The sequence below is a fragment of the Oryx dammah genome, unplaced genomic scaffold (assembly GCF_014754425.2).
Source record: "Oryx dammah isolate SB20612 unplaced genomic scaffold, SCBI_Odam_1.1 HiC_scaffold_13, whole genome shotgun sequence".
NCBI lineage: Eukaryota > Metazoa > Chordata > Mammalia > Artiodactyla > Bovidae > Oryx > Oryx dammah.
The window spans coordinates 6,200,753-6,220,071 of record NW_024070197.1 but is presented as its reverse complement, the minus strand read 5'-3'; the positions used below and the strand labels follow the sequence as shown (position 1 = coordinate 6,220,071).

The window sequence follows — 19,319 nt, the reverse complement described above, 5'->3', positions numbered from 1 at the left end:
TGGAGAGAAACCGTATACATGTGAAGTATGTGGCCGTGGCTATACTCAAAAGTCAAAACTCGTAATTCATGGGAGAATTCATACCGGAGAGAAGCCATTTAAATGTGATGTGTGTGGCAAGGCCTTTAGTGTAAATGCAAGGCTTGTAGTTCATCGAAGAGTTCATACTGGAGAGAAACCATATAAATGTGATATGTGTGGAAAAGCCTTCAGTCAAAATTCAGGCCTTGTAGTTCATCAGAGAGTTCATACTGGAGAGAAACCATGTAAATGTGATGTATGTGGACAGGCCTTTAGTCGAAATTCAATCCTTTCAATTCATAAGAGAATTCATACTGGAGAGAAACGTTACAAATGTAACAGTTAGGACAAACATTTTAGTGCACAGTCATCCTTAAATTGCCATCAGACAGTTCATACAGGCGGAAAAGTGTAGAAAGGTAATTTATGTGGCAAAGTCTTCAGTTGCAGGTCTTTGCAGTTCATTGGAAACATATTGGAGAGAAACCGTATAAATAATGATGTATGTGGCAAGGCCCTTAGTCAAACAGTAAACCTTGCATTTCATCAGAGAATTCATACCAGAGAGAAGCCGTGTAAATGTGTTGTGTGTGGCTGATGCTTTACTGGAAACCCACAGCTTGGAATTCATCAGAGAATTCATATTGGAGAGAAACCATATAAATGTGATCTCAGTGGCAAGGCCTTAAAATGCAAAGCTTGCAGTTCATTGGAGAATTCATACTGGAGAGAAAACTTAAAAACATAACCATTCTGACAAACGTTTTACTGCACAGCTAGCCTCACCATCATGCAGTTCATACAGGAGAGACAGCATAGAAATGTGATGTATGTGGGCAGTGCTTGAAATGACCATCTAAGAAATCAGATAATTCATAGTGGAGAAAAATGTTACAAATACAACAATTATGAGAAACATTTTAGTGCAGATGTAATGAGTGTAGCAAAGCCTTTAGTCAGAGTTCCGGCCTCAAAGAATTCATACTGTATAGAAAGCATACAAATGAAAGAAATATGGTAAAGCTTCTAGTGTATATTCAGCCTCAACTGACCATTGGGCAGTTCATACAGGAGGGAAACCACATAAATGGAATTTATATGACAAACCCTTCAGTCATAAAGTACAGCAACTTTTTGACCCTCAGAAAAGTCAAACCAGAGGAAACCTCACGAATGTGGTAGGTGGCGCAAAGCTTTGGTTCTGTGTTCAGACATAACTAGCCATCACGTAATTAATTCTGAATGGAAATCTTACCCACACAGTGCATGTGGTGTCTTTTGGAAGGCATTCAGTTATTTACAACACATGAGAAAATTCATACTGGTGAGAATCCATACATTTAGAGCACAGTCTGTCTCTCCTAAGATTGGAGGAAATGATGTAAATATAATGTGTGTGGCCAGGGCTTCAATAACAGGTCTCATCTTTCCCATCAGCAGAGAATTCGTAATGCAGAGACACAAATGTAAGAGTGTGGCAAATCCTTCATGTAGCCTTCAGGCCTCAAAAGACATCAGGTGATGGACCAGAGAGACCATCCGAATGTTATCAGTGTGTCCAGGCTTTTGTCAGGTGTTTACACTTTAGGCTTCTTGAGAATATTCACACTGGATAGAAACTGTATCAATGTAATGAGTGTGCTTTTAGACAACAGTCCTAAGTCAGGATTCAGTAAAGAAGTCATTCTGGAGAGAAAGCTTACAAGTGACGAGTGTGTAAAATCTTTACTTGGGGCTCACATTGCACTAGCCATCAGATGATCCATACTAGAGAGAACCTTACCAGTGTACAGAATATGGCACGACCTCTAGGTACTGCCTTAAACTCAGGATGCACCAAATACTTTATACTTTGACAGTTTTATACTTTATGCTTTATGGAAGTTTTCACAGTTACTGCTCACTCTTTACGTGTGTAAGAATATATATCCTGGAGTTAAACCACACAAATGTAATATTTGTGGGAAGGATTTTACCAAACGTCTAAGTTTGGAACATTCTGGAGCAATGCTCAAATGTAATGGGAGTGGGAAATTTTTCACCTTGAGTTGAAGTGTTAGACAAGACTCCATAGTGAAGAGGAGTCTTGGAAATGGATGGGCAAGGGCTTTCTGGAGGGTTCAGACTTCAGAATATATGTCTTTCTGAGAAACCACATAAAAGTAATGTGCACGATGAAGCTTTAACTCAAAGATCAAAACTGTGGAATATGAGAGGATATATATGGAGAGCAAACTTTGACAGGTAATGAATATTGTGTAGTCTGTTCCATGAACTATTCACACCATGGGCATAGTGAAGTGATTCATGTATGTCAGAAACTATATCGAATTTGGAAACATGTTTAAGAAAACAATATTTCCTCGATCCACCCCCCCAAATTCACATTGAAGAGAATCCTTATACAATTGTAATGAATTTGACCGTCTTTTGTGACAGTTCTTACAGCAGATCACAGAAGAGGGAATTCATTTGAGGAATAAATATTCAGTTCTCCAGCACTAACCTACGATATTACTGCAGAATAATTAAGTATGTTGAAACTTAACCACATGTGTGAAAATGGCCCATTAACTTCCGTGTGTGTTTAATTACTTGAATTTTCTTGAGAATGTCACATTATTGTTCTTTATTTCTTGAAAGTTTTAAATTCTTACAGCTTTCTTAGAGACTTTTATGATGGTCTCTGCAAAGAAATCAGTAAGACGAAGGGGCTGACTTCATTAGGTGTGGTTCATTTATATCTATCCTGGTAAAACAAGGACACTGAGATATCAAATGCAATGGTGTGTGAATTAGGATCAGCGAGGGACAGAGAACCATGTAAATCCATGAGATGAGTCAGCATGCTCATTATGTTCAGGGTGCCCTGTACACAGGTCACCGCAGTTAAAGAACTGAATGCTCTACCATCTGACCATGCGAAAAACAGGCTGGACATTGAGGGACTTGGGCTTTTCATGGGAGGGGAGTTGACAGGTTACTGGGGACTGGTTGTGTGGGAGAAATAGTACCAGGGAAATGGTGGTCCTTTTCTGCCTTAACTAGCAGTTGCTGTTGTGTGTAAATGATTAATGGAAACTTATTCTTGGAAATTGAAGAGAGCAGTTTTCTTGAAAAAATGTTAATCAAAAGAACCAGAAAGAGGATGCCCATGTATCTGCTTCATCATTACCTGCTGCCATTTACAATGTGTCTCTTTTATTCAGAATGTATCATAAGTCTTGTGCTCTAATAAAATTTGTATCATTTTATCCATAACTCTGAATGGATCATGTTTCTTTCAATAACACAATTTTAATACACCTCAGTACTTCATATCAGAAACTAGCAATGCACCAAAGACTGTCAAGGTTGAAAGAATCTAAGAGTTTCTTTGCATGGTGAAATCAGATAGACAATTTTGGGACTATATACTAACAATACACACTTGAGTTATTGTCTCCACACTTTGTCCATAGCGGAGCAATTATAGATTCTGGCCCTGTAAACCCTCCCCCCCCCGTTTATATGTGCACTACATGATATTTCCCAATGTTATCTTTTGTGCCCAAATAAAACTAAAAAGTATGTGCCTGATTTACATGAAGTGAAAATAGGAATAATAAACATGCAAAAATTAGGAAATAAAAAACTTTGGAAATAAGGGTAACAGTGACGTGTCTTTTGGAGCTTGGAGCATTCTGGAAAAAATAGGTGCCCTGCTTCATACATCAAAGTGCCACTGGCTATCTGTTTTACATATGGCAATATATGTTTCAGTGCTATTGTTTCAAATCACACTACACTATTTGTTTTTTCAATAGTTTTTCCTTAGCATAATTTTTTCTGTCCACCTGTTGTGACCAAGATTTAATGTTTACTTTACATTTCTTCCCTGCCTTACTCTAACAAATCCACCTCAGTGGGTTGTTTTCAGATTTTAGAACATGAAAATGCACATACATAATACAGTGACGGGACATAGTAGGTACCCTATAACTGAAGACAGACAATTCCTTTAGGACTTGAGTTAATACACAGAAATATGTACAAATAGTGCATAGTTGATAATTTTGCTGAAAATTCTAATGTCTTCTGAAAATGTTAAATTTTATACTCTGCTTTGTTGCTCACATGTGACAGTGCTTCCAGACAACAAAGAAAAGAGAAAAATAGATTACAATTTTTTTTTTAAAGTAAATTGCCTGCTGCTGCTACTGCTAAGTCACTTCAGTCGTGTCCGACTCTGTGTGACCCCATAGAGAGCCCACCAGGCTCTCCCGCCCCTGGGATTCTCCAGGCAAGAACACTGGAGTGGGTTGCCATTTCCTTCTCCAATGCATGAAAGTAAAAAGTGAAAGTGAAGTCGCTCAGTCATGTCCGACTCTTAGCGACACTACGGACTGCAGCCTACCAGGCTCCTCCATCCATGGGATTTTCCAGGCAAGAGTACTGGAGTGGGGTGCCACTGCCTTCTCCGTAAATTGCCTAATTACCCTCAAATGGTCATACAGTAATTTGACATTCCATTACATTGGGCTTCCCTGGTATCTCAGACAGTAAATTGTCTGCCCTCAATGCAGGAGACCTGGGTTCGATTTCTGGGTCAGGAAGATCCCCTGGAGAAGGAAATGGCAACCGACTCCAGTACTCTTGCCTGGAAAATCCGATATTTGTATCATGTGGCCAAAGTATTGGAGCCTCAGCTTCAGCATCAGTCCTTCCAATGAATATTCACGGTTGGTCTCCTTTCGGATTCACTGGTTTGATCTCCTTGTTCTCCAAGGGACTCTCAAAACTGATCTCCAGCACCAGAATCCAAAAGCATTGATTTTTCTATGCTCAGCCTGTTAGGGGAAGCACATGATTGAAACTGCCCACCCTGGCCAGGCACCATAGTAATCATTTGTATGAGTTGTTTTATGACAGGAGATCCTGATAAGAAGTACGGAACTAATAAGCCACCACCAACCGGAAGAGTTCGGGAAAGGTCGAAAGGCGACACCGTGTGTCCGTCCACTTCCGAGAATCCCTCTTGCTAGCATCCATCTTGGCTGAGCGATGCCACCAGGAAAGACTATGAATTAGAATGATTGGCCAAAGACCACCCGGAAACTAATCCCATCACCATAAAACGCGAGACAGCCGAGCCACGCAGGAGAGCAGTTCTGGGTTCCCTTACCTGCTGCTCTCCACCCGGGTGCCCTTTCCCAATAAAATCTCTTGCTTTGTCAGCACATGTGTCTCCTCGGACAATTCATTTCCGAGTGTTAGACAAGAGCCCAGTTTCGGGCCCTGGAAGGGGTCCCCTTTCCTGCAACAAGCCTTCTGTATGGACCAACTCTCACATCACATTTTTAATCACATCCCTAGCTGACTACTGGAAAAACCATAGTTTGTCTATAGGGATCTTTGTTGGCAACGTGATTCCTTTGCTTTTTAATACACCATCTAGTTCTATCATAACTTCCCTTCCAAGGAGCAGATGTGTTTTTATTTCCTGGCTGCAGTCTCCTTTAGCAGTGATAACAGGATTGAATTGTTTCCCCCTCCCGCTGCGCCGCGACGCCCCGCCCCTCCCGGCCCTCCCGCGCCACCCGCCGGCTCCCGCCTCGCCAGGACGCCCCGCCCCGCCCCTCCGCGCCGCGAGGTTCCGCCTCACCTTTCAAAGGCTCTATGCTGGTCCGGCTTCTCCCCACCATCGATCCCCCGACGGCCCGGCCTCACCTGCAGGCCGGTCAGCTATTTGTCTGCGCGTGCGCGCAACGTGACCCACGCGGAAGCAGAGAGTGGCGAGTGGAGGTCCCAGCGCAGCGTGAGTTTCTGTCTTTGAGTCAGACCTGCCTCTTGCAGTCTCCTTTTCTTTGTACCCCGGGTCTGAGGGTCGCTACTGACTCTAAATACCCGCTCCCTCCCCACCACCCCCAGCAAATTCAGACGTCTCTTTAAGCGGCGAAGGGGCGCCTGCCTTTCTATTTAAAGTCCGCACTGAAGCCGGTTCCTGCTTTTGGAACACTGAAACCCTGCGTTTGGCACCTTTTTCCGGCTTAAAACCGTTTACTGACCTCACAGACCCTTCTGCCCTTTCTGCACTACATACAGTTCTATTAGGTGAGGTGGTTTATTCGCTCCACGTTCTTCAGCCTCTCCTTCTCGGGCCCTGGAGGCTTCGCCGGCCGCCCCGCTCCCGGAGAGGCTGCGTTCTCTCCCCGGTCCTAGGATTCTGGAGAGCCCTCCCCGCTTTGAGACCCCCTCCCTCCCAGCGCTCTGTCCTCACGTCTCCTCAGGCCGGTCCTTCTACCCTTCAGAGTGACCTTTCCCCTGATCCCCGGTAGGGGGAGCTGACTGAACCAGCCACGTGACGCCCATGGTTCTTCGGCCCCAAATACCACCGGCTGGAATTTGGCTCTTGCTGCAGGGCCTTTCTTATTCAGTCTCCTACCCTGTAAATAGTGGGCGGAAGGCGGGATCAGGAGAAGCAGAGACAGCGACTCCTAGAGAAATGGAAAATTGAGAAAAGCCTGTGGGACAAGAGATGGCAGGGAAGAGGACTGTGAGGAACTTGGAAGAGACAGCTTCATGAAAGAGAATGAGCGTTGAAGGGAGCGGGTGGGGAAAGGAGAGAAATTCAGAGCAAAGCAGGGTCTCCGTAGAGTTAAGGGTGAGCAACATAGGGAGGTGTGGTTGTTCATTCCGACTCTTTGCGACCCCTGTATCTCCCAGAGTTTTCTCAAGTCCATGTCCCTTGAGTCCAGGGATGGTATCTCACCATTTCATTCTCTGCCGCCCCCTTCTATAACCTTCAAGGGAGAGGATCTGTAAATCAGGGGTCCCAAAGAGGGCGACAGTGGAGAGGCAGTTCACACAGCGCGCAAAGGGGATACAAGAGTTGGGACCTTGGCTTACAGAGCAACAATATCCTGGTGGGAGAGAAAGGGGACTCCTGGTGAATTGAGGAGCTGAGAAAAAAAGCGACCTGAAAGGAAGCATAGCCACTTGGGAGTGCCAGAGAGTTGGCAGGAAGGGCGGGCAGAGATGGAGGAAGAAAGGCAGAAATACCGGGAGATTGAGGATCACCAGGGAGGTTGAGAAAAAGCAACTTGAAGGCGAACAGATGGCAGAGAGAGGCGGGATAGGAGGCAGGAAAGAAGTAGAGAGGAGGACAGACACAGCAGGAGAGCAGAGAAACGGACATGTAGAAAGAAGTAGGGAAACAGATCAACCAAATGGAGTGGAAACAGCTAGTGTGCAGGTGATGGTAGAGACTAGATCCAGAAGAGTGCTGAATCAGTTGGGTAAGAATTATTGTCTTGCTTCTTTAAAGTCTACAGATAAGAAAGGAGAATTGCAAAACTTCTGTCTGTGAGGCATGTGTATTTTGTAATTATCTGTATTAAAAGAGCATGCATGTGTAGAGCCGGTTGAGGTGGGGGCTGCCGCAGTGACTCGATTCTGGCAGGTGTGGGTCACCCCCTTCCCTATTCCTGGTGAGGAGTAGAGGTTATGCGAGAGAAGAAATGGGGCAAGAACTGACTCTTACTACATGATGCCTTTTCAAGGAACTTTAAATATGTTCTTTGTGATGGTTTTACTTTTGGCTTTCTGCTTTCTTTACATTTAATTATTTTTGTAGCTTGGGATAAAGATTTGTTTGTTCAATAGCGACTTTCTTATAAACAATTATGGAGATTTGTCTCACTTGGGACAACTTGGATGCATGTAGAGAATATCATGGTAAGTGAATTAAGGAAGACAGGGAAAGACTGGTATTATACGTCCTTCCATTATATAGAATGTAAAAAAAATGAAACTCATTAGGTAGGATGGTGGTCCTCTGGGGCTGGGAGGGGGGGAAGATGGGGAGATGTTGGTCAAAGGGTACAGACTTTGAGTTGTGAAATGAGTGCATCCTGGGGAGGTGTGTGCAGCACGCTAACCATAGTTAATCCTGTTCTGTTACTGCATGCTGGGAATTTGTCAGAGTACATTGTCAGTGTTGTCACCACATACAGAACATGGGACTTTGGACGTGCTTAATGGTTTGTGATGAATATTTCATGGTGTACACGCGTCACAGGGTGTATGGTATATGTATACATAACCCTTTCATTAGTGGGTTCTCCCCCATCAGACGCGCTCCTCAGGTTCTCATGTGGGGCCTTGCCCCAAGAGTGTGCACAAGCCGCAGATGATTCCGATCTGGATCCTGCATTGAGCACCAGGGCTCTTAGCCTCCACTTCTGAAACTCAGACCACGCTCTGGGAGAGGGGAAGCGCTCTCCTCTGAGTGGGGCAGGACCAGGGCCTGCTGTGTGACCTGTGTGGCATCATGGGGTCATCGGAGGTGGCCCCTGCTGCTGTGTGCATGATGCCTCACCAGGAGGGAAGTGTGATCCGAGGGAAAGTGTGGGAAAGTCCCGTGTTGGTCTCTGTGCGGAAGTTGCCTGTCCTGAGTCCCTCCGAGACAGTGGGCACAGAGGACTGTCTGTTACCCATGGTGGGGGCTTCCCTGTGTGTGTGCGGTTGGGGCTCAGGAAGGGGATTTGTTGACTCTAAACATTAAATAGCATGTTTTCCACCTTCTTGATACCCCATGAAGAGTCATGTTACTTGAGGAAGCCCAGAAGAGGAGGAAGAGGAAAGAATAGGAGTCAGGCATGGCTCTTTCTCAGGTAAGATCATATTCTCAGTGGATTCTAGTCTGTCCTTCCTGAAATGCCCTTCTCTGGACTGGCTAATCGTGTCTGACTCTGAAGTATCCTGTCTGAGTCCTGTACATGCACACTCACCCGGGGCCTTCCCTCAGGGCCTGTCCTCTCCACTTAGATCCCGTTTCCCCATGACTCAGTGAACTGACCCTTGTGAGGAGGCTCCCCTGGGCGCCGTCCTGGGCAGGGCTTCACACCCACAGGTTGGAGATGGGGTTTCAGTGCTGTTGGGCAGCAGGGATTGCTTAGGGTCCATCTCAATTCCCTGTCTGCCTTCTGTCAACCAGGGATAAGGAAGCTGCACACTAGTTGTAAGGTATTAACGTGCACAGTACCTGCTAAAATCTGGAAAAGAGGCCAATAAGGGGAAATCAGATCTGAATTTGTTAGGACATTTAAAACTAAATGAGGACCTCCTTGAAAACCTGAAGTGTTTGGAAATGGAATGGAAAGTTCAGAAACAGACCTCAGGTCTAGAGAGTGTTACATTACAGCATCTACTTTAAACTATGAAATATAGTTTGCTAATTATTTTTTCTTCTTTTTTGGCCATACGATGTAGGGTCTTAGTTCCCTGAGGAGGCATTAAACCTGAAACCCAGTGGTGGAAGTGTGGGATCTTAACCAGTGAACTGACAGGGAATTCCCCCAACTTTCCTAATCTTCACACAATATTTGGTCATGGAGTAAAAAGATAAACATTGGATTTTGTTAATAACTACATCCCCCTTACGTTAAGGATAAAATCATATTACTATTTTTTTTTAATATATTTTAAAAATACATATTGGCTGTACTGATCTTCATTGCAGCAGTGGCTTTTATCTAGTTCTGGTGTGTGGTGGCCACTTTTTAGTTGCAGTGTATGAGTTTCTCTTTACGGTGGCTTTTCTTATCTTGCAACCCCGACTGTAGAGCATGCTGGCCTCAGTAATTTCACCTGCTGGGCTCTACAGCTCTTGCTCAGAAATTGAGGCTCATGGGCTTAGTTGCCCCTCAGCATGTGGGATCTTACTGGATCAGGCACCACTCATATTATTTTTTAAATCTGTATATTATTTTCTGGTTTTCTTTTTTCTTTTCTTTTCTTTTCTTTTTTTTTTTTTTTTTTTTGAGCTAGTATAAGATAATGTTGAGGACTTCCCTGGTGGTACAGTGACTAAGAATGTGCCTGCCAATGTAGGGCGTACGGGTTCCATCCCAGGTCCAGGAAGATGCCTCAGAGCAACTAAGCCCATGCGCCACAACTGCTCAGCCTAGAGCCTGGGAGCCATAACTCCTGAAGCCCGCACACTCTAGAGCATGTGCTCAAAAACAAGAGAAGCCACTGCAATGAGACGTCTGGGCATTGCAGCCGTATATACAGAAAGCATGCTCACAGCAACAAAGACCCAGCAAAACCAAAATAAATAAGCTTTAAAAAAGACAGAGAACACTGACAAATTACTGAAGTGCAATTGATTCCTTTTTAATGTCCCAAAGATGCTGAAATACACATAAATAAAAGAAGACAAGAGTATCACCCCAGAATGTGTCAAAAGGCATCTTTCTGGAGAAGGGAATGGCCACCCACTCCAGTATTCTTGCCTGAAAATCCCGTGAACAGAGGAGCATGGTGGGCTACCATGAGGTCACAAAGAGTCTGACATGACTAAGTATCTAAACAACAACAACCTCCACACACAGCAGAGTGAGCTCTGAAAAACAAATCTAAACCTCTGATTTACCTCCTGCAGATTCTTCAGTGACTTCCAGGTACTTTTGGAATAAAGTCCTAAATCCAAAGACCTTGTAGAAAGCAGCCTCTACCTGGCATCACCCCTTTTTGCCCTGTGTCCCAGTCAGACTGACTGGCTTTCTGTTCACTAAATATCTTCCTGCCTCAGAGCCAGCACTCAGGCTGTACTCCCTGGTTGCATCACTCTTCCACTTCCCACCTTGCCAGTCCAAGTGTTTCTTCCTCACATATACCTTCTCTGATTTATCGATGTAGGTCAAGACTTTCTGTTAAAAAAACAGGCACCAGGCCTGTTTCAGAGCATGTGTAACAACAGTGATGTTAAAATTATGGATGTAATTGGCCGGCTGGCTGCTAGATGGTAAGCTCCATCACGTTCACTGCTATATTCCCACTTTGGGGCCCCAAGTTCACTCTCAGTAAATTTTGATTGAAAGAAAAAAGTAAAGACAACTCTTCCTTGTTTCAACAAGTTGTGTGTTTATGTGTGCATGTGTGAGTGCATGGATCTGTAATTCCATGGTTTTATTACAGAACATCATCTCATAAATACGTTTTATGCTTTATAGCAGTTGAAATTGTATCTTAAGTGTTTTCCATGGCCTTAAGTTTTTTCTACCTCAGCACATGAGTGATGGAAATAGTGGTAAGATTATTGACCATGTGTGGATTGGTGGGGAGAGGGGGTGACCTTATACAGTAACCATTTATCTGATAGTCATGTCTGCCTCTTTGTGACCCAGTAGACCATAGCCCTTCAAGCTCCTCTGTCCCTGAAATTCTCCAGGCAAGAATACAGGAGTGGATTGCAATGCCCTCCTCAGGGGGATCTTCCCCATGCAGATATCAGCCCCATGTCACCTTCATTGCAGGCAGATTTTTTACTGCCGAGCCTCCGGGGAAGCCCAGATACCTACATATTATACTGTATATTATACTCTTCCTTAGCATTCAGAAGGAGGTAAATAGTAAATTAATTTGTGAATATTTTTCTCTCTGTCTATAATGCCCATCATTTCTTGGCTGACAAAAGATCTGGGATTCTACACCTTCATTGCTCTTCAGCTTTCTTGAACTAGTGTCAGTTATTCTCAGAAAACTCTCTGTGGATGCACTTTCCTGCTCTGGTACTTAACTCATTGATTCCTTAGGTTCAGTTGTCTCTCCCAACCACCTGACCTCAGGTGCTGTTGCCACAATTCTTAACTGTTTGATCTGAGCAATTCCTTAGAATGACAAAGTTTTCTCCCCAGTAAGATGGACACAGATCTTTCTCTAATGTGCTGTTATGTTGATAAGTTCATCCGTGTAAAGTCTTTACAGTAATGCTTAGTGTGTAGGAAGTGTTGATACACCTGTCATCAGTGTGATGATGTCATAATCATCCCCACCACAGTGTGTGTTCTTTTAAAGCCATTGTGGACTTTGTTGTCTGAAGACACCAGTCTTGCTATAACTCATCAAGATAGTGAATATCACTTAGTGTGTAGAGTGTAACAATTCTGCATAGACAACTCACTGATTGAATTTGTATATTCTTCATGTATTGTCCACACAAGTGACAAATTCATATTGATTGGAAGATGTCATAGTCTTATAAAACAACCTGGAAATTAGAGACCCACAGTTTATTCCAAATAGCTTTTAATGGATCTATCAGAATGTTACATTACCTGGATTGATCCTTATCCCTCTGACCTTTTCTCATTTCATGTGAAAATAAGAATCCTCCTCAGCACCTGTTAGTGAAATGTACTTTCATTTCAGACACAGTTGACCATCAAAGATGTGGACATCAAGTTCACTCCAGAGGAGTGGGAATGCCTGGACCCTGCTCAGAGGGCCTTGTACCAGGACGTGATGGTGGAGGCCTACAGGAACCTGCTGTCTGTGGGTGAGGATCACTTCCCTGTGAAGTTGGAATGTGGTTTGGGGTATCTCTGAATTTTCCCTCTGTGTCTCTTGGGAGCCCCTGTTTTGCTTGACTGAGTTCATAGCCCTGTTGATTCAGACTTCAAAAAATTTCATGATTGGCATCAGGAGTTTAAGCTTGTCCTTTCTTCAGGTAATCTGCCCACTGTATGATACACTGTTTTCCACAGCTTGAGTATTTATAAAGCTGATTTCAATCTTTGAAATATCCAATTCCCTATTTTCTACCCCTGTATTCTTGGTTCAGTAGTTCTTGGAAAGGAACTAGATACATGGATGCCTGTGTGCTCAGTTGGTACAGTCGTGCCTCTTTGTGACCCAGTGGACCGTAGCCCTCCATGCTCCTCTGTCCATGAGATTCTCCCAGCAAGAATGCTGAAGTGAGTTGCCATGCCCTCTTCCAGGGAATCTTCCCCACATGGGGATAGAACCCACATCTCCTGCATGGCAAGTGGATACTTTACCTTTGAGCCCTGGGGAAGCCCAGGTATCAGTGTATTATACTGTATATTATACTGCTTCGTGTGCATTCAGAAGGATGCCGATAGTAAATTAATTTGCGAATATTTTTCTGTCCGTCTGTAATGTCCATCACTTCTTGGCTGACAAAAGAGGTGGGATTCTACAGCTGGCAATGCAGGAGGCACAGGGTCTAGGTCCTCTCTAAAGCAGGCCTCTGAGCTTGCTTCTAACCTGGCTGGACACTGCCCTGACTCTGAGTGCCCTGACTGCCTGCTGTGAGTGCAAGTCTTACAGCACTAGAGATAAGATAGGGAACAAATATTGAGATTGTTGAGCCCCTAGGGGGCCCTGGCCTACTCAGCCACAGGCTTAGCAATATTGTAAGTTTTGTAAGACAAATAGATAGCATTAAGATGCAACCAGAGCTGCTATTTGCTCACAGGTTCCTGATGACAGTTAGCATCCTGGGATTATAAATGGGAACCCCAAACTGCGATCTTTGAAGTCTCACCCATGACTGTAACAGGCTGCCTGGGATCTTTTCTTCACTTGGTCTCCAGTTGTGCTGTACCGCGGGACTTCCCAGTGCTTTTCGAGTCTGGATGTTGGTCAGAACCCAATTTGGTGATGTATTTCTACTGGTTCTACTTCTCTTTGCTTTTATTGTTAGCATATTGAAAGTTAGCTAGATAATTCTATAATAAGAATTTGTGTTATTTATTTCTACAGAATGAGTGGCTTATTTTGTTAACAAATCTTTGAACCTGAGATGAAAGTGACAACTTCTGCAAAACTTTAATTGGCCCTGTGAGCAGTATTTGTGAGACAAAATGCCACTCTGTAAGAAGAAAGAGGTTAAGGTTGATGAAGTTTTTATTCCCTAATGCAAAGATTCGCCTTTCTACTAGTTAGCTAATACATGGGACGTCTTCACTGGATGGTGTGAGAATTGGAACCTTAAATTAAATAGGGCTGTACCCTTAGAAGTTACTGAATGTTTGTGATTCTCACTCGTTGAGAAAGAATAAGAATCTGATATGCTGGTTGAGAGGCTGAATCCTTCTCTCTCCTACCATAAAATGAAAGTGAAAGTCACTCAGTTGTGTTGGACTCCTTGCGACCCCATGGACTATAGAGTCCATGGAATTCTCCAGGCCAGAATACTGGAGTGAGTCGCCTTTCCCTTCTCCATGGGATCTTCCCAACCCAGGAATCGGACCCAGACTTCCAAATTGCAGGAGGATTCCTTACCAGCTGAGCCTCTGTTGTCCCCTTCTCCTCCTGCCTTCAATCTTTCCCAGCATCAGGGTCTTTTCCAGTGAGTCGGTTGTTTGCATCAGGTGGCCAAAGTATTGGAATTTCATCTTCGGCATAAGTTATAAGGGCTACTCTCTAGTTGTACGTGTGGGCCCCTCATGCCAGTGGTTTCTCTTTTTGTGGTATGTGGGCTCTGTGCATGTGCTCAGTAGTTGTGAATCCCGAACTTGAGAGTACAGTATCTTCAGCTGGGGCCCACAGGCTTAGTTGCTCCGAGGCATGTGGGAACTTCCTGGATTGGGTGTGTGCCCTGCATCAGCAGGCAGATTCTTTACCTCTGAGCCACAGGGAGGCCCCAAAACTTGTTCCTTTACATGTATCTTGGAGCCAATGAACTGAGTAAATTAAGGTTACTGTATAGAATGGCAATTGCAATATTGAATGGCCTTTGTTTAAGCAGAGAATGTTTCATTTATTAATTCTTTGTTATTTAAAGATGACAGTCTTTATGTTTTACACAGTATAACTGACATGAAACACTTCTAGTTATAAAATGCATGTATGTCTATCTACTGATAGATTTATAGGAGGTATTTAGAAAAGTGTTCTTTCTTTATATATATATATAATTAGGGAATTACCTGACATTCCAGTGGATAGGATTCAGCACTTTCAATGCAGTGATTTTGGGTTTAATCCATGGTCAGGAAACTAAGATCTCATAAGCCCCATGATGTGGGGGGGCAGGGAGACAGTTTTAATAAGTTCTTTATTTTCACTATGCAGTGTATTAGAATACTTCTTTGGGATTATTTACCATTACACTGTATTTCCTCTTCGATCCTTGCTTACTCAGTCCAGTCTGACTCTTTGTGATCTCATGGACTATAGCCCTCCAATCTCCCTGTCCATGGATTTTTACTGTTTTTTCTTCTCAATTATGAGACAGAAGTGTATTTACTACCAAGTAGAATGATCTTTGAGGTCATGGTGGGAAAATACCTTTTTCTTTGAGACCTGACATGAGTTTGCATAAAGTGAATGTTTTCCTGATTCTGTCTTTGAAACTTGGCTACCCTAAAATTAATTTGAATTCTATGTGATTCCTGTTTTTTTTTTTTAAAGAATTCTATTCCTTTAGTGTTCCTTATATTTTTAAGTTCATCATTGGGAAGATTAATAATTCTGTTCAGGATGGGTATGACTTTTGATATAATATCATGTGCTCAACATGAAAGAATTTATTTATGAATTGTAATTAATAGGCTACCTATGGTTCTTTATATCTTGTAGGTTTGTCTCATACACATATGACCAAGAAATTACAAGCAAAAGGAAACAGTGGAAAAGGAGAAATTTTGCAAAGAGTGATGTTTGGAAGAGCTGAAACCTATGAAACCAAAGATTTTTTCCTCAGGAAGATACAGGAAACTGTGTATGGTTTTGAGAGTCTGTGGACAGCTGCTGGAAGAAATGGCAAAGGAATTTCCGTATCCCATAACAGAAACCTCACTGGTGGAAGAGATCATCAGAGTAGAAATGATGTAGGAGATAAGCCTGTTGAAATGCACAGATCAAGCTTTCATGATGAATTGCAGATGCTTCAGTCTGAAGGGACAGTTTCTGAATGTAGTCAGGTTGTGACGAATATCAACAGTAGTACCTCAGGTTTGCCACCTCAGAGAACTCATAGTGTCCATAAAGGCAATTCTCATAAACATGAGAGTGCTGTTATGCATCCCTCGGAACTGGCACCACACCAGGAATCACACAAGAAAAAATCTTACAAATGTAATGAGTGTGATATAATGTTTCTTCAGGACTCAGAACTCACTAGATATCAAAGAATCCATACAGGAAGAAAATCATATAAAGGTGATGTGTGTGGCAAGGCCCTTAATGATAATGTGAGCCTTGCAGTTCATCAGAGAAATCAAATTGGAGAGAAGCCATATACATGTGATGTGTGTGGAAAGGCCTTTACTTACAAAAAAAGCCACGCACTTCATCAGACCCTTCATACTGGAGAGAAACCATATAAATGTGATGTATGTGGCCGTGGCTATACTCGAAAGTCAAAACTTGAAATTCATCAGAGAATTCATACTGGAGAGAATTCTTATAAATGTGATGTATGTGGTCGTGGCTTTACTGGAAAGAGACATCTTGGAACTCATCGGAGAATTCATACTGAAGAGAAACCTTACAAATGTAATAGCTGTGACAAACTTTTTTTACACTGTCATCCTTAAATATACATCAGGCAGTTCATACAGGTGAGAAAGCATGTAAATGTAATTTATGTGGCAAAATATTCAGTTCCAGGGGTAACTTTGCAGTTCATCAGAGAACTCATACTGGAGAGAAACCATATAAATGTGATATGTGTGGAAAGGCCTTTACTCGCAAAGAAAGCCATGCACTTCATCAGATCCTTCATACTGGAGAGAAACCATATAAATGTGAAGTATGTGGCCGTGGCTATACTCGAAGCACACACCTTGCAATTCATCAGAGGGTTCATATTGGAGAGAAACCATATAAATGTGACATATGTGGCAAGGCCTTTATTGTAAATGGAAGCCTTACATCTCATCAGAAAGTACATACCAGAGAGAAACCATATGAGTGTGACGTATGTGGAAAGGCCTTTAGTGTAAATGGAAGCCTTACATCTCATCGGAATATTCATACTGGAGAGAAACCATATAAATGTGATGTATGTGGTAAGGCCTTTAGTGTAAATGGAAGCCTTATATTTCATCAGAAAATTCATTCTGGAGAGAAACCATATAAATGTGATATATGTGGCAAGGCCTTTAGTTTCAATGCAAGCCTTGCAGTTCATCGAAGAATTCATACTGGAGAGAAACTGAGAGGGTAACATGCAGGAAGGACAGGGGTCTCCAAACAGAGGAAATAGGCTGCAAGTGTCTCTTAAAATTCTGTGTTGCTATGATGACACCTGGTTCCACCTGAACTTAACTTTTCTCTAACCTGGAGCTAAACCTCAAGCATTTTTCTTATGGAAATGTTTTTCTTAAGCTATGTTAATGAAACTATGTATTTGCTTTGGAATTGGCCTTTCTTCAAAATGATTCCTCCTAAGACTATCATCAAACCATGGGCTGATAGCTCAACAAATCAGTATTCGTATCAGTTGTTTTATGGCTGAGGGATGACACACCTCTTGCCCTCCTATCTCAAAGATGCATATTATGGGAGAGGGGCCTGCTGAAACTCCCTCAGCCTTGAGGTGTCTCTCTTATCTGATGAATAACTTTCTAACCGACAAAAAACAGCTTGCTAAAACTAGCAGGGGGGGCACTCTCCATCCCCCTTCGGATGTCTATGTCAGAAGCTTTCTCTGTCCCTTTTTCACTTTAATAGAACTCTGCTACACAAAAGCTCTTGATTGATCAAGCCTGGTCCCTGGTCCCAAAGCTAATCTTCAGAGATCACGAACCCCACATTATTCATGATAAGTTATCAAAACCTTACAAATGTAAGAATTGTGACAAAGGTTTTAGTGCACAGTCAGCCTTAACTCACCATCAGGCAGTTCATCCAGGAGAGAAAGCATAGAAATATGGCAGGACATATGGCTGGTGCTTGAAATGACCATCATAGGAAGCATCAGATAATTCGCAGTAGAGAAAAATGTTACAAATGGAATAACTGTGAGAAATAGTGCAAATTTAATGAGTGTGGTGAAGACTTTAGTTAGAGTTCAGGCCTTATAATTCATCAGAGTATTCATACTGTATAGAAAGCATACAAATGAAATGAATGTGGCAAAGCTTCTATTTCATGTTCAGTCTTAACTGACCATTAGGCAGTTCATACAGGAAAGAAACTGAAGAGGAAAAGTTAAAATTTTACCTCCTTCTCCTTCTGCCTCTGTAACTCAGCTTGCTTCTTGCAAAGTCTAATTCATGTAGGTCTCAGAAAGTGGGGACTCACAATACTAGTAACTGGAGCTTATCCCATTCACCCTTGTCCTGCTCTTTGCAATCGCCCTAGCCCCTGCAAACCCGCTTAATCATGCCTGTCCTTGTAGAAAAACTCTAACCCCCTTGTTCAGGGCTCAGAGCTTGGAGTGTTAACTCCTCTGGGCCCAGCAGCGTAATAAACCTGAGTTCTCCAACCCTCCAAGTGTGGTGCTTGGTTTCTCAAGTACTTGTTTGTGCAGCATTTCTGGAGGCCCCAGCTAGATTCCATCCACACTAGCCCCCCTTGAGTTGCTGGACTGGTGACTTGGCTGGGTCAGAGCAGAGGAGCCCCGAGTCAAATGAGGAGGTGCACCACCTCATGGTATTCCAGGTTCTCTTTTGGACTGGCATTCTGACTCGAGACAGCCAAACCCCACCCGGACTCACCAGGAATGGCCGCAGGGTAAGGTAAGGCCACAGGGCCAGTCCCCAGTCAGGAGGTCCTACCGCAATGGGTAGAAGAGGAGACTGATCACCTCCTTGGAAAGGGAGCATCAGATAGGGAGACCTGGGGACTTGGGAAAAGGGACATATTGTGATAAACTGAGTGATTGCGTATGCATGATTGCTGACTGAAGGAAGTAAAAGTGAGCTCCACAGTACTCAGACTACGGAGCCTCAGAAGGTCCAAAACCTGTGGTTCCATGACGACCTCATAAGACTGAAAGGTGGTGCCAGTCTCTGGGGGATTTGATTCCTCCCTGTGAGGCTGGGTGTTAGTTTTAAAAGGTCTTGTAGGTCTTCATAGAACCGTTCAACTTCAGCTTCTTCAGCGTTACTGGTTGGGGCATAGACTTGGATTACCATGATATTGAATGATTTGCCTTGGAAACAAACAGAGATCATTCCGTCGCTTTTGAGATTGCATCCAAGTACTGCATTTCGAACTCTTGTTGACCATGATGGCTACTCCATTTCTTCTGAGGGATTCCTGCCCGCAGTAGTAGATATAATGGTCATTGAGTTAAATTCACCCATTCCAGTCCATTTTAGTTCACTGATTCCTAGAATGTCAACGGTCACTTTTGCCATCTCTTGTTTGACCACTTCCAATTTGCCTTGATTCATGGACCTGACATTCCAGGTTCCTATGCAATATTGCTCTTTACAGCATCGGACCTTGCTTCTATCACCAGTTATATCCATAACTGGGTATTGTTTTTGCTTTAGCTCAATCCCTTCATTCTTTTTGGAGTTATTTCTCCACTGTTCTCCAGCAGCATATTG

General features: G+C 43.2%; 3 protein-coding genes and 1 long non-coding RNA gene across 6 annotated transcripts in view; all 4 read left to right on the top strand.

Moving 5' to 3' along the window:
* LOC120872006 (zinc finger protein 860-like) overlaps positions 1-3,289 on the top strand; it is a 147,095-nt gene extending 143,806 nt beyond the window's left edge. For all 3 annotated transcript variants that reach the window (XM_040252145.1, XM_040252146.1, XM_040252147.1), the window contains one exon: positions 1-3,289. This exon is cut by the window's left edge and continues 774 nt beyond it. In XM_040252145.1, coding sequence (XP_040108079.1) covers positions 1-65 — 65 coding nt within the window. In that variant the 3' untranslated portion in view covers positions 66-3,289.
* Positions 3,290-6,355: 3,066 nt separating this feature from the next.
* LOC120872082 lies at positions 6,356-13,486 on the top strand. The gene is made up of 3 exons (XR_005723162.1): positions 6,356-8,675; positions 12,217-12,343; positions 13,286-13,486. It is a non-coding gene; the product is annotated as an uncharacterized LOC120872082 (long non-coding RNA).
* Positions 13,487-15,215: 1,729 nt separating this feature from the next.
* Positions 15,216-18,255, top strand: LOC120872016 (zinc finger protein 347-like). Its single transcript, XM_040252159.1, has one exon. It carries the CDS (start codon positions 15,411-15,413, stop codon positions 16,350-16,352), a length of 942 nt encoding a protein of 313 aa, XP_040108093.1. The 5' UTR covers positions 15,216-15,410; the 3' UTR covers positions 16,353-18,255.
* On the top strand, positions 16,484-16,984 carry LOC120873061 (zinc finger protein 664-like). The gene has a single exon (XM_040253804.1). It carries the CDS (start codon positions 16,484-16,486, stop codon positions 16,982-16,984), a length of 501 nt encoding a protein of 166 aa, XP_040109738.1.
* Positions 18,256-19,319: the final 1,064 nt, after the last annotated feature.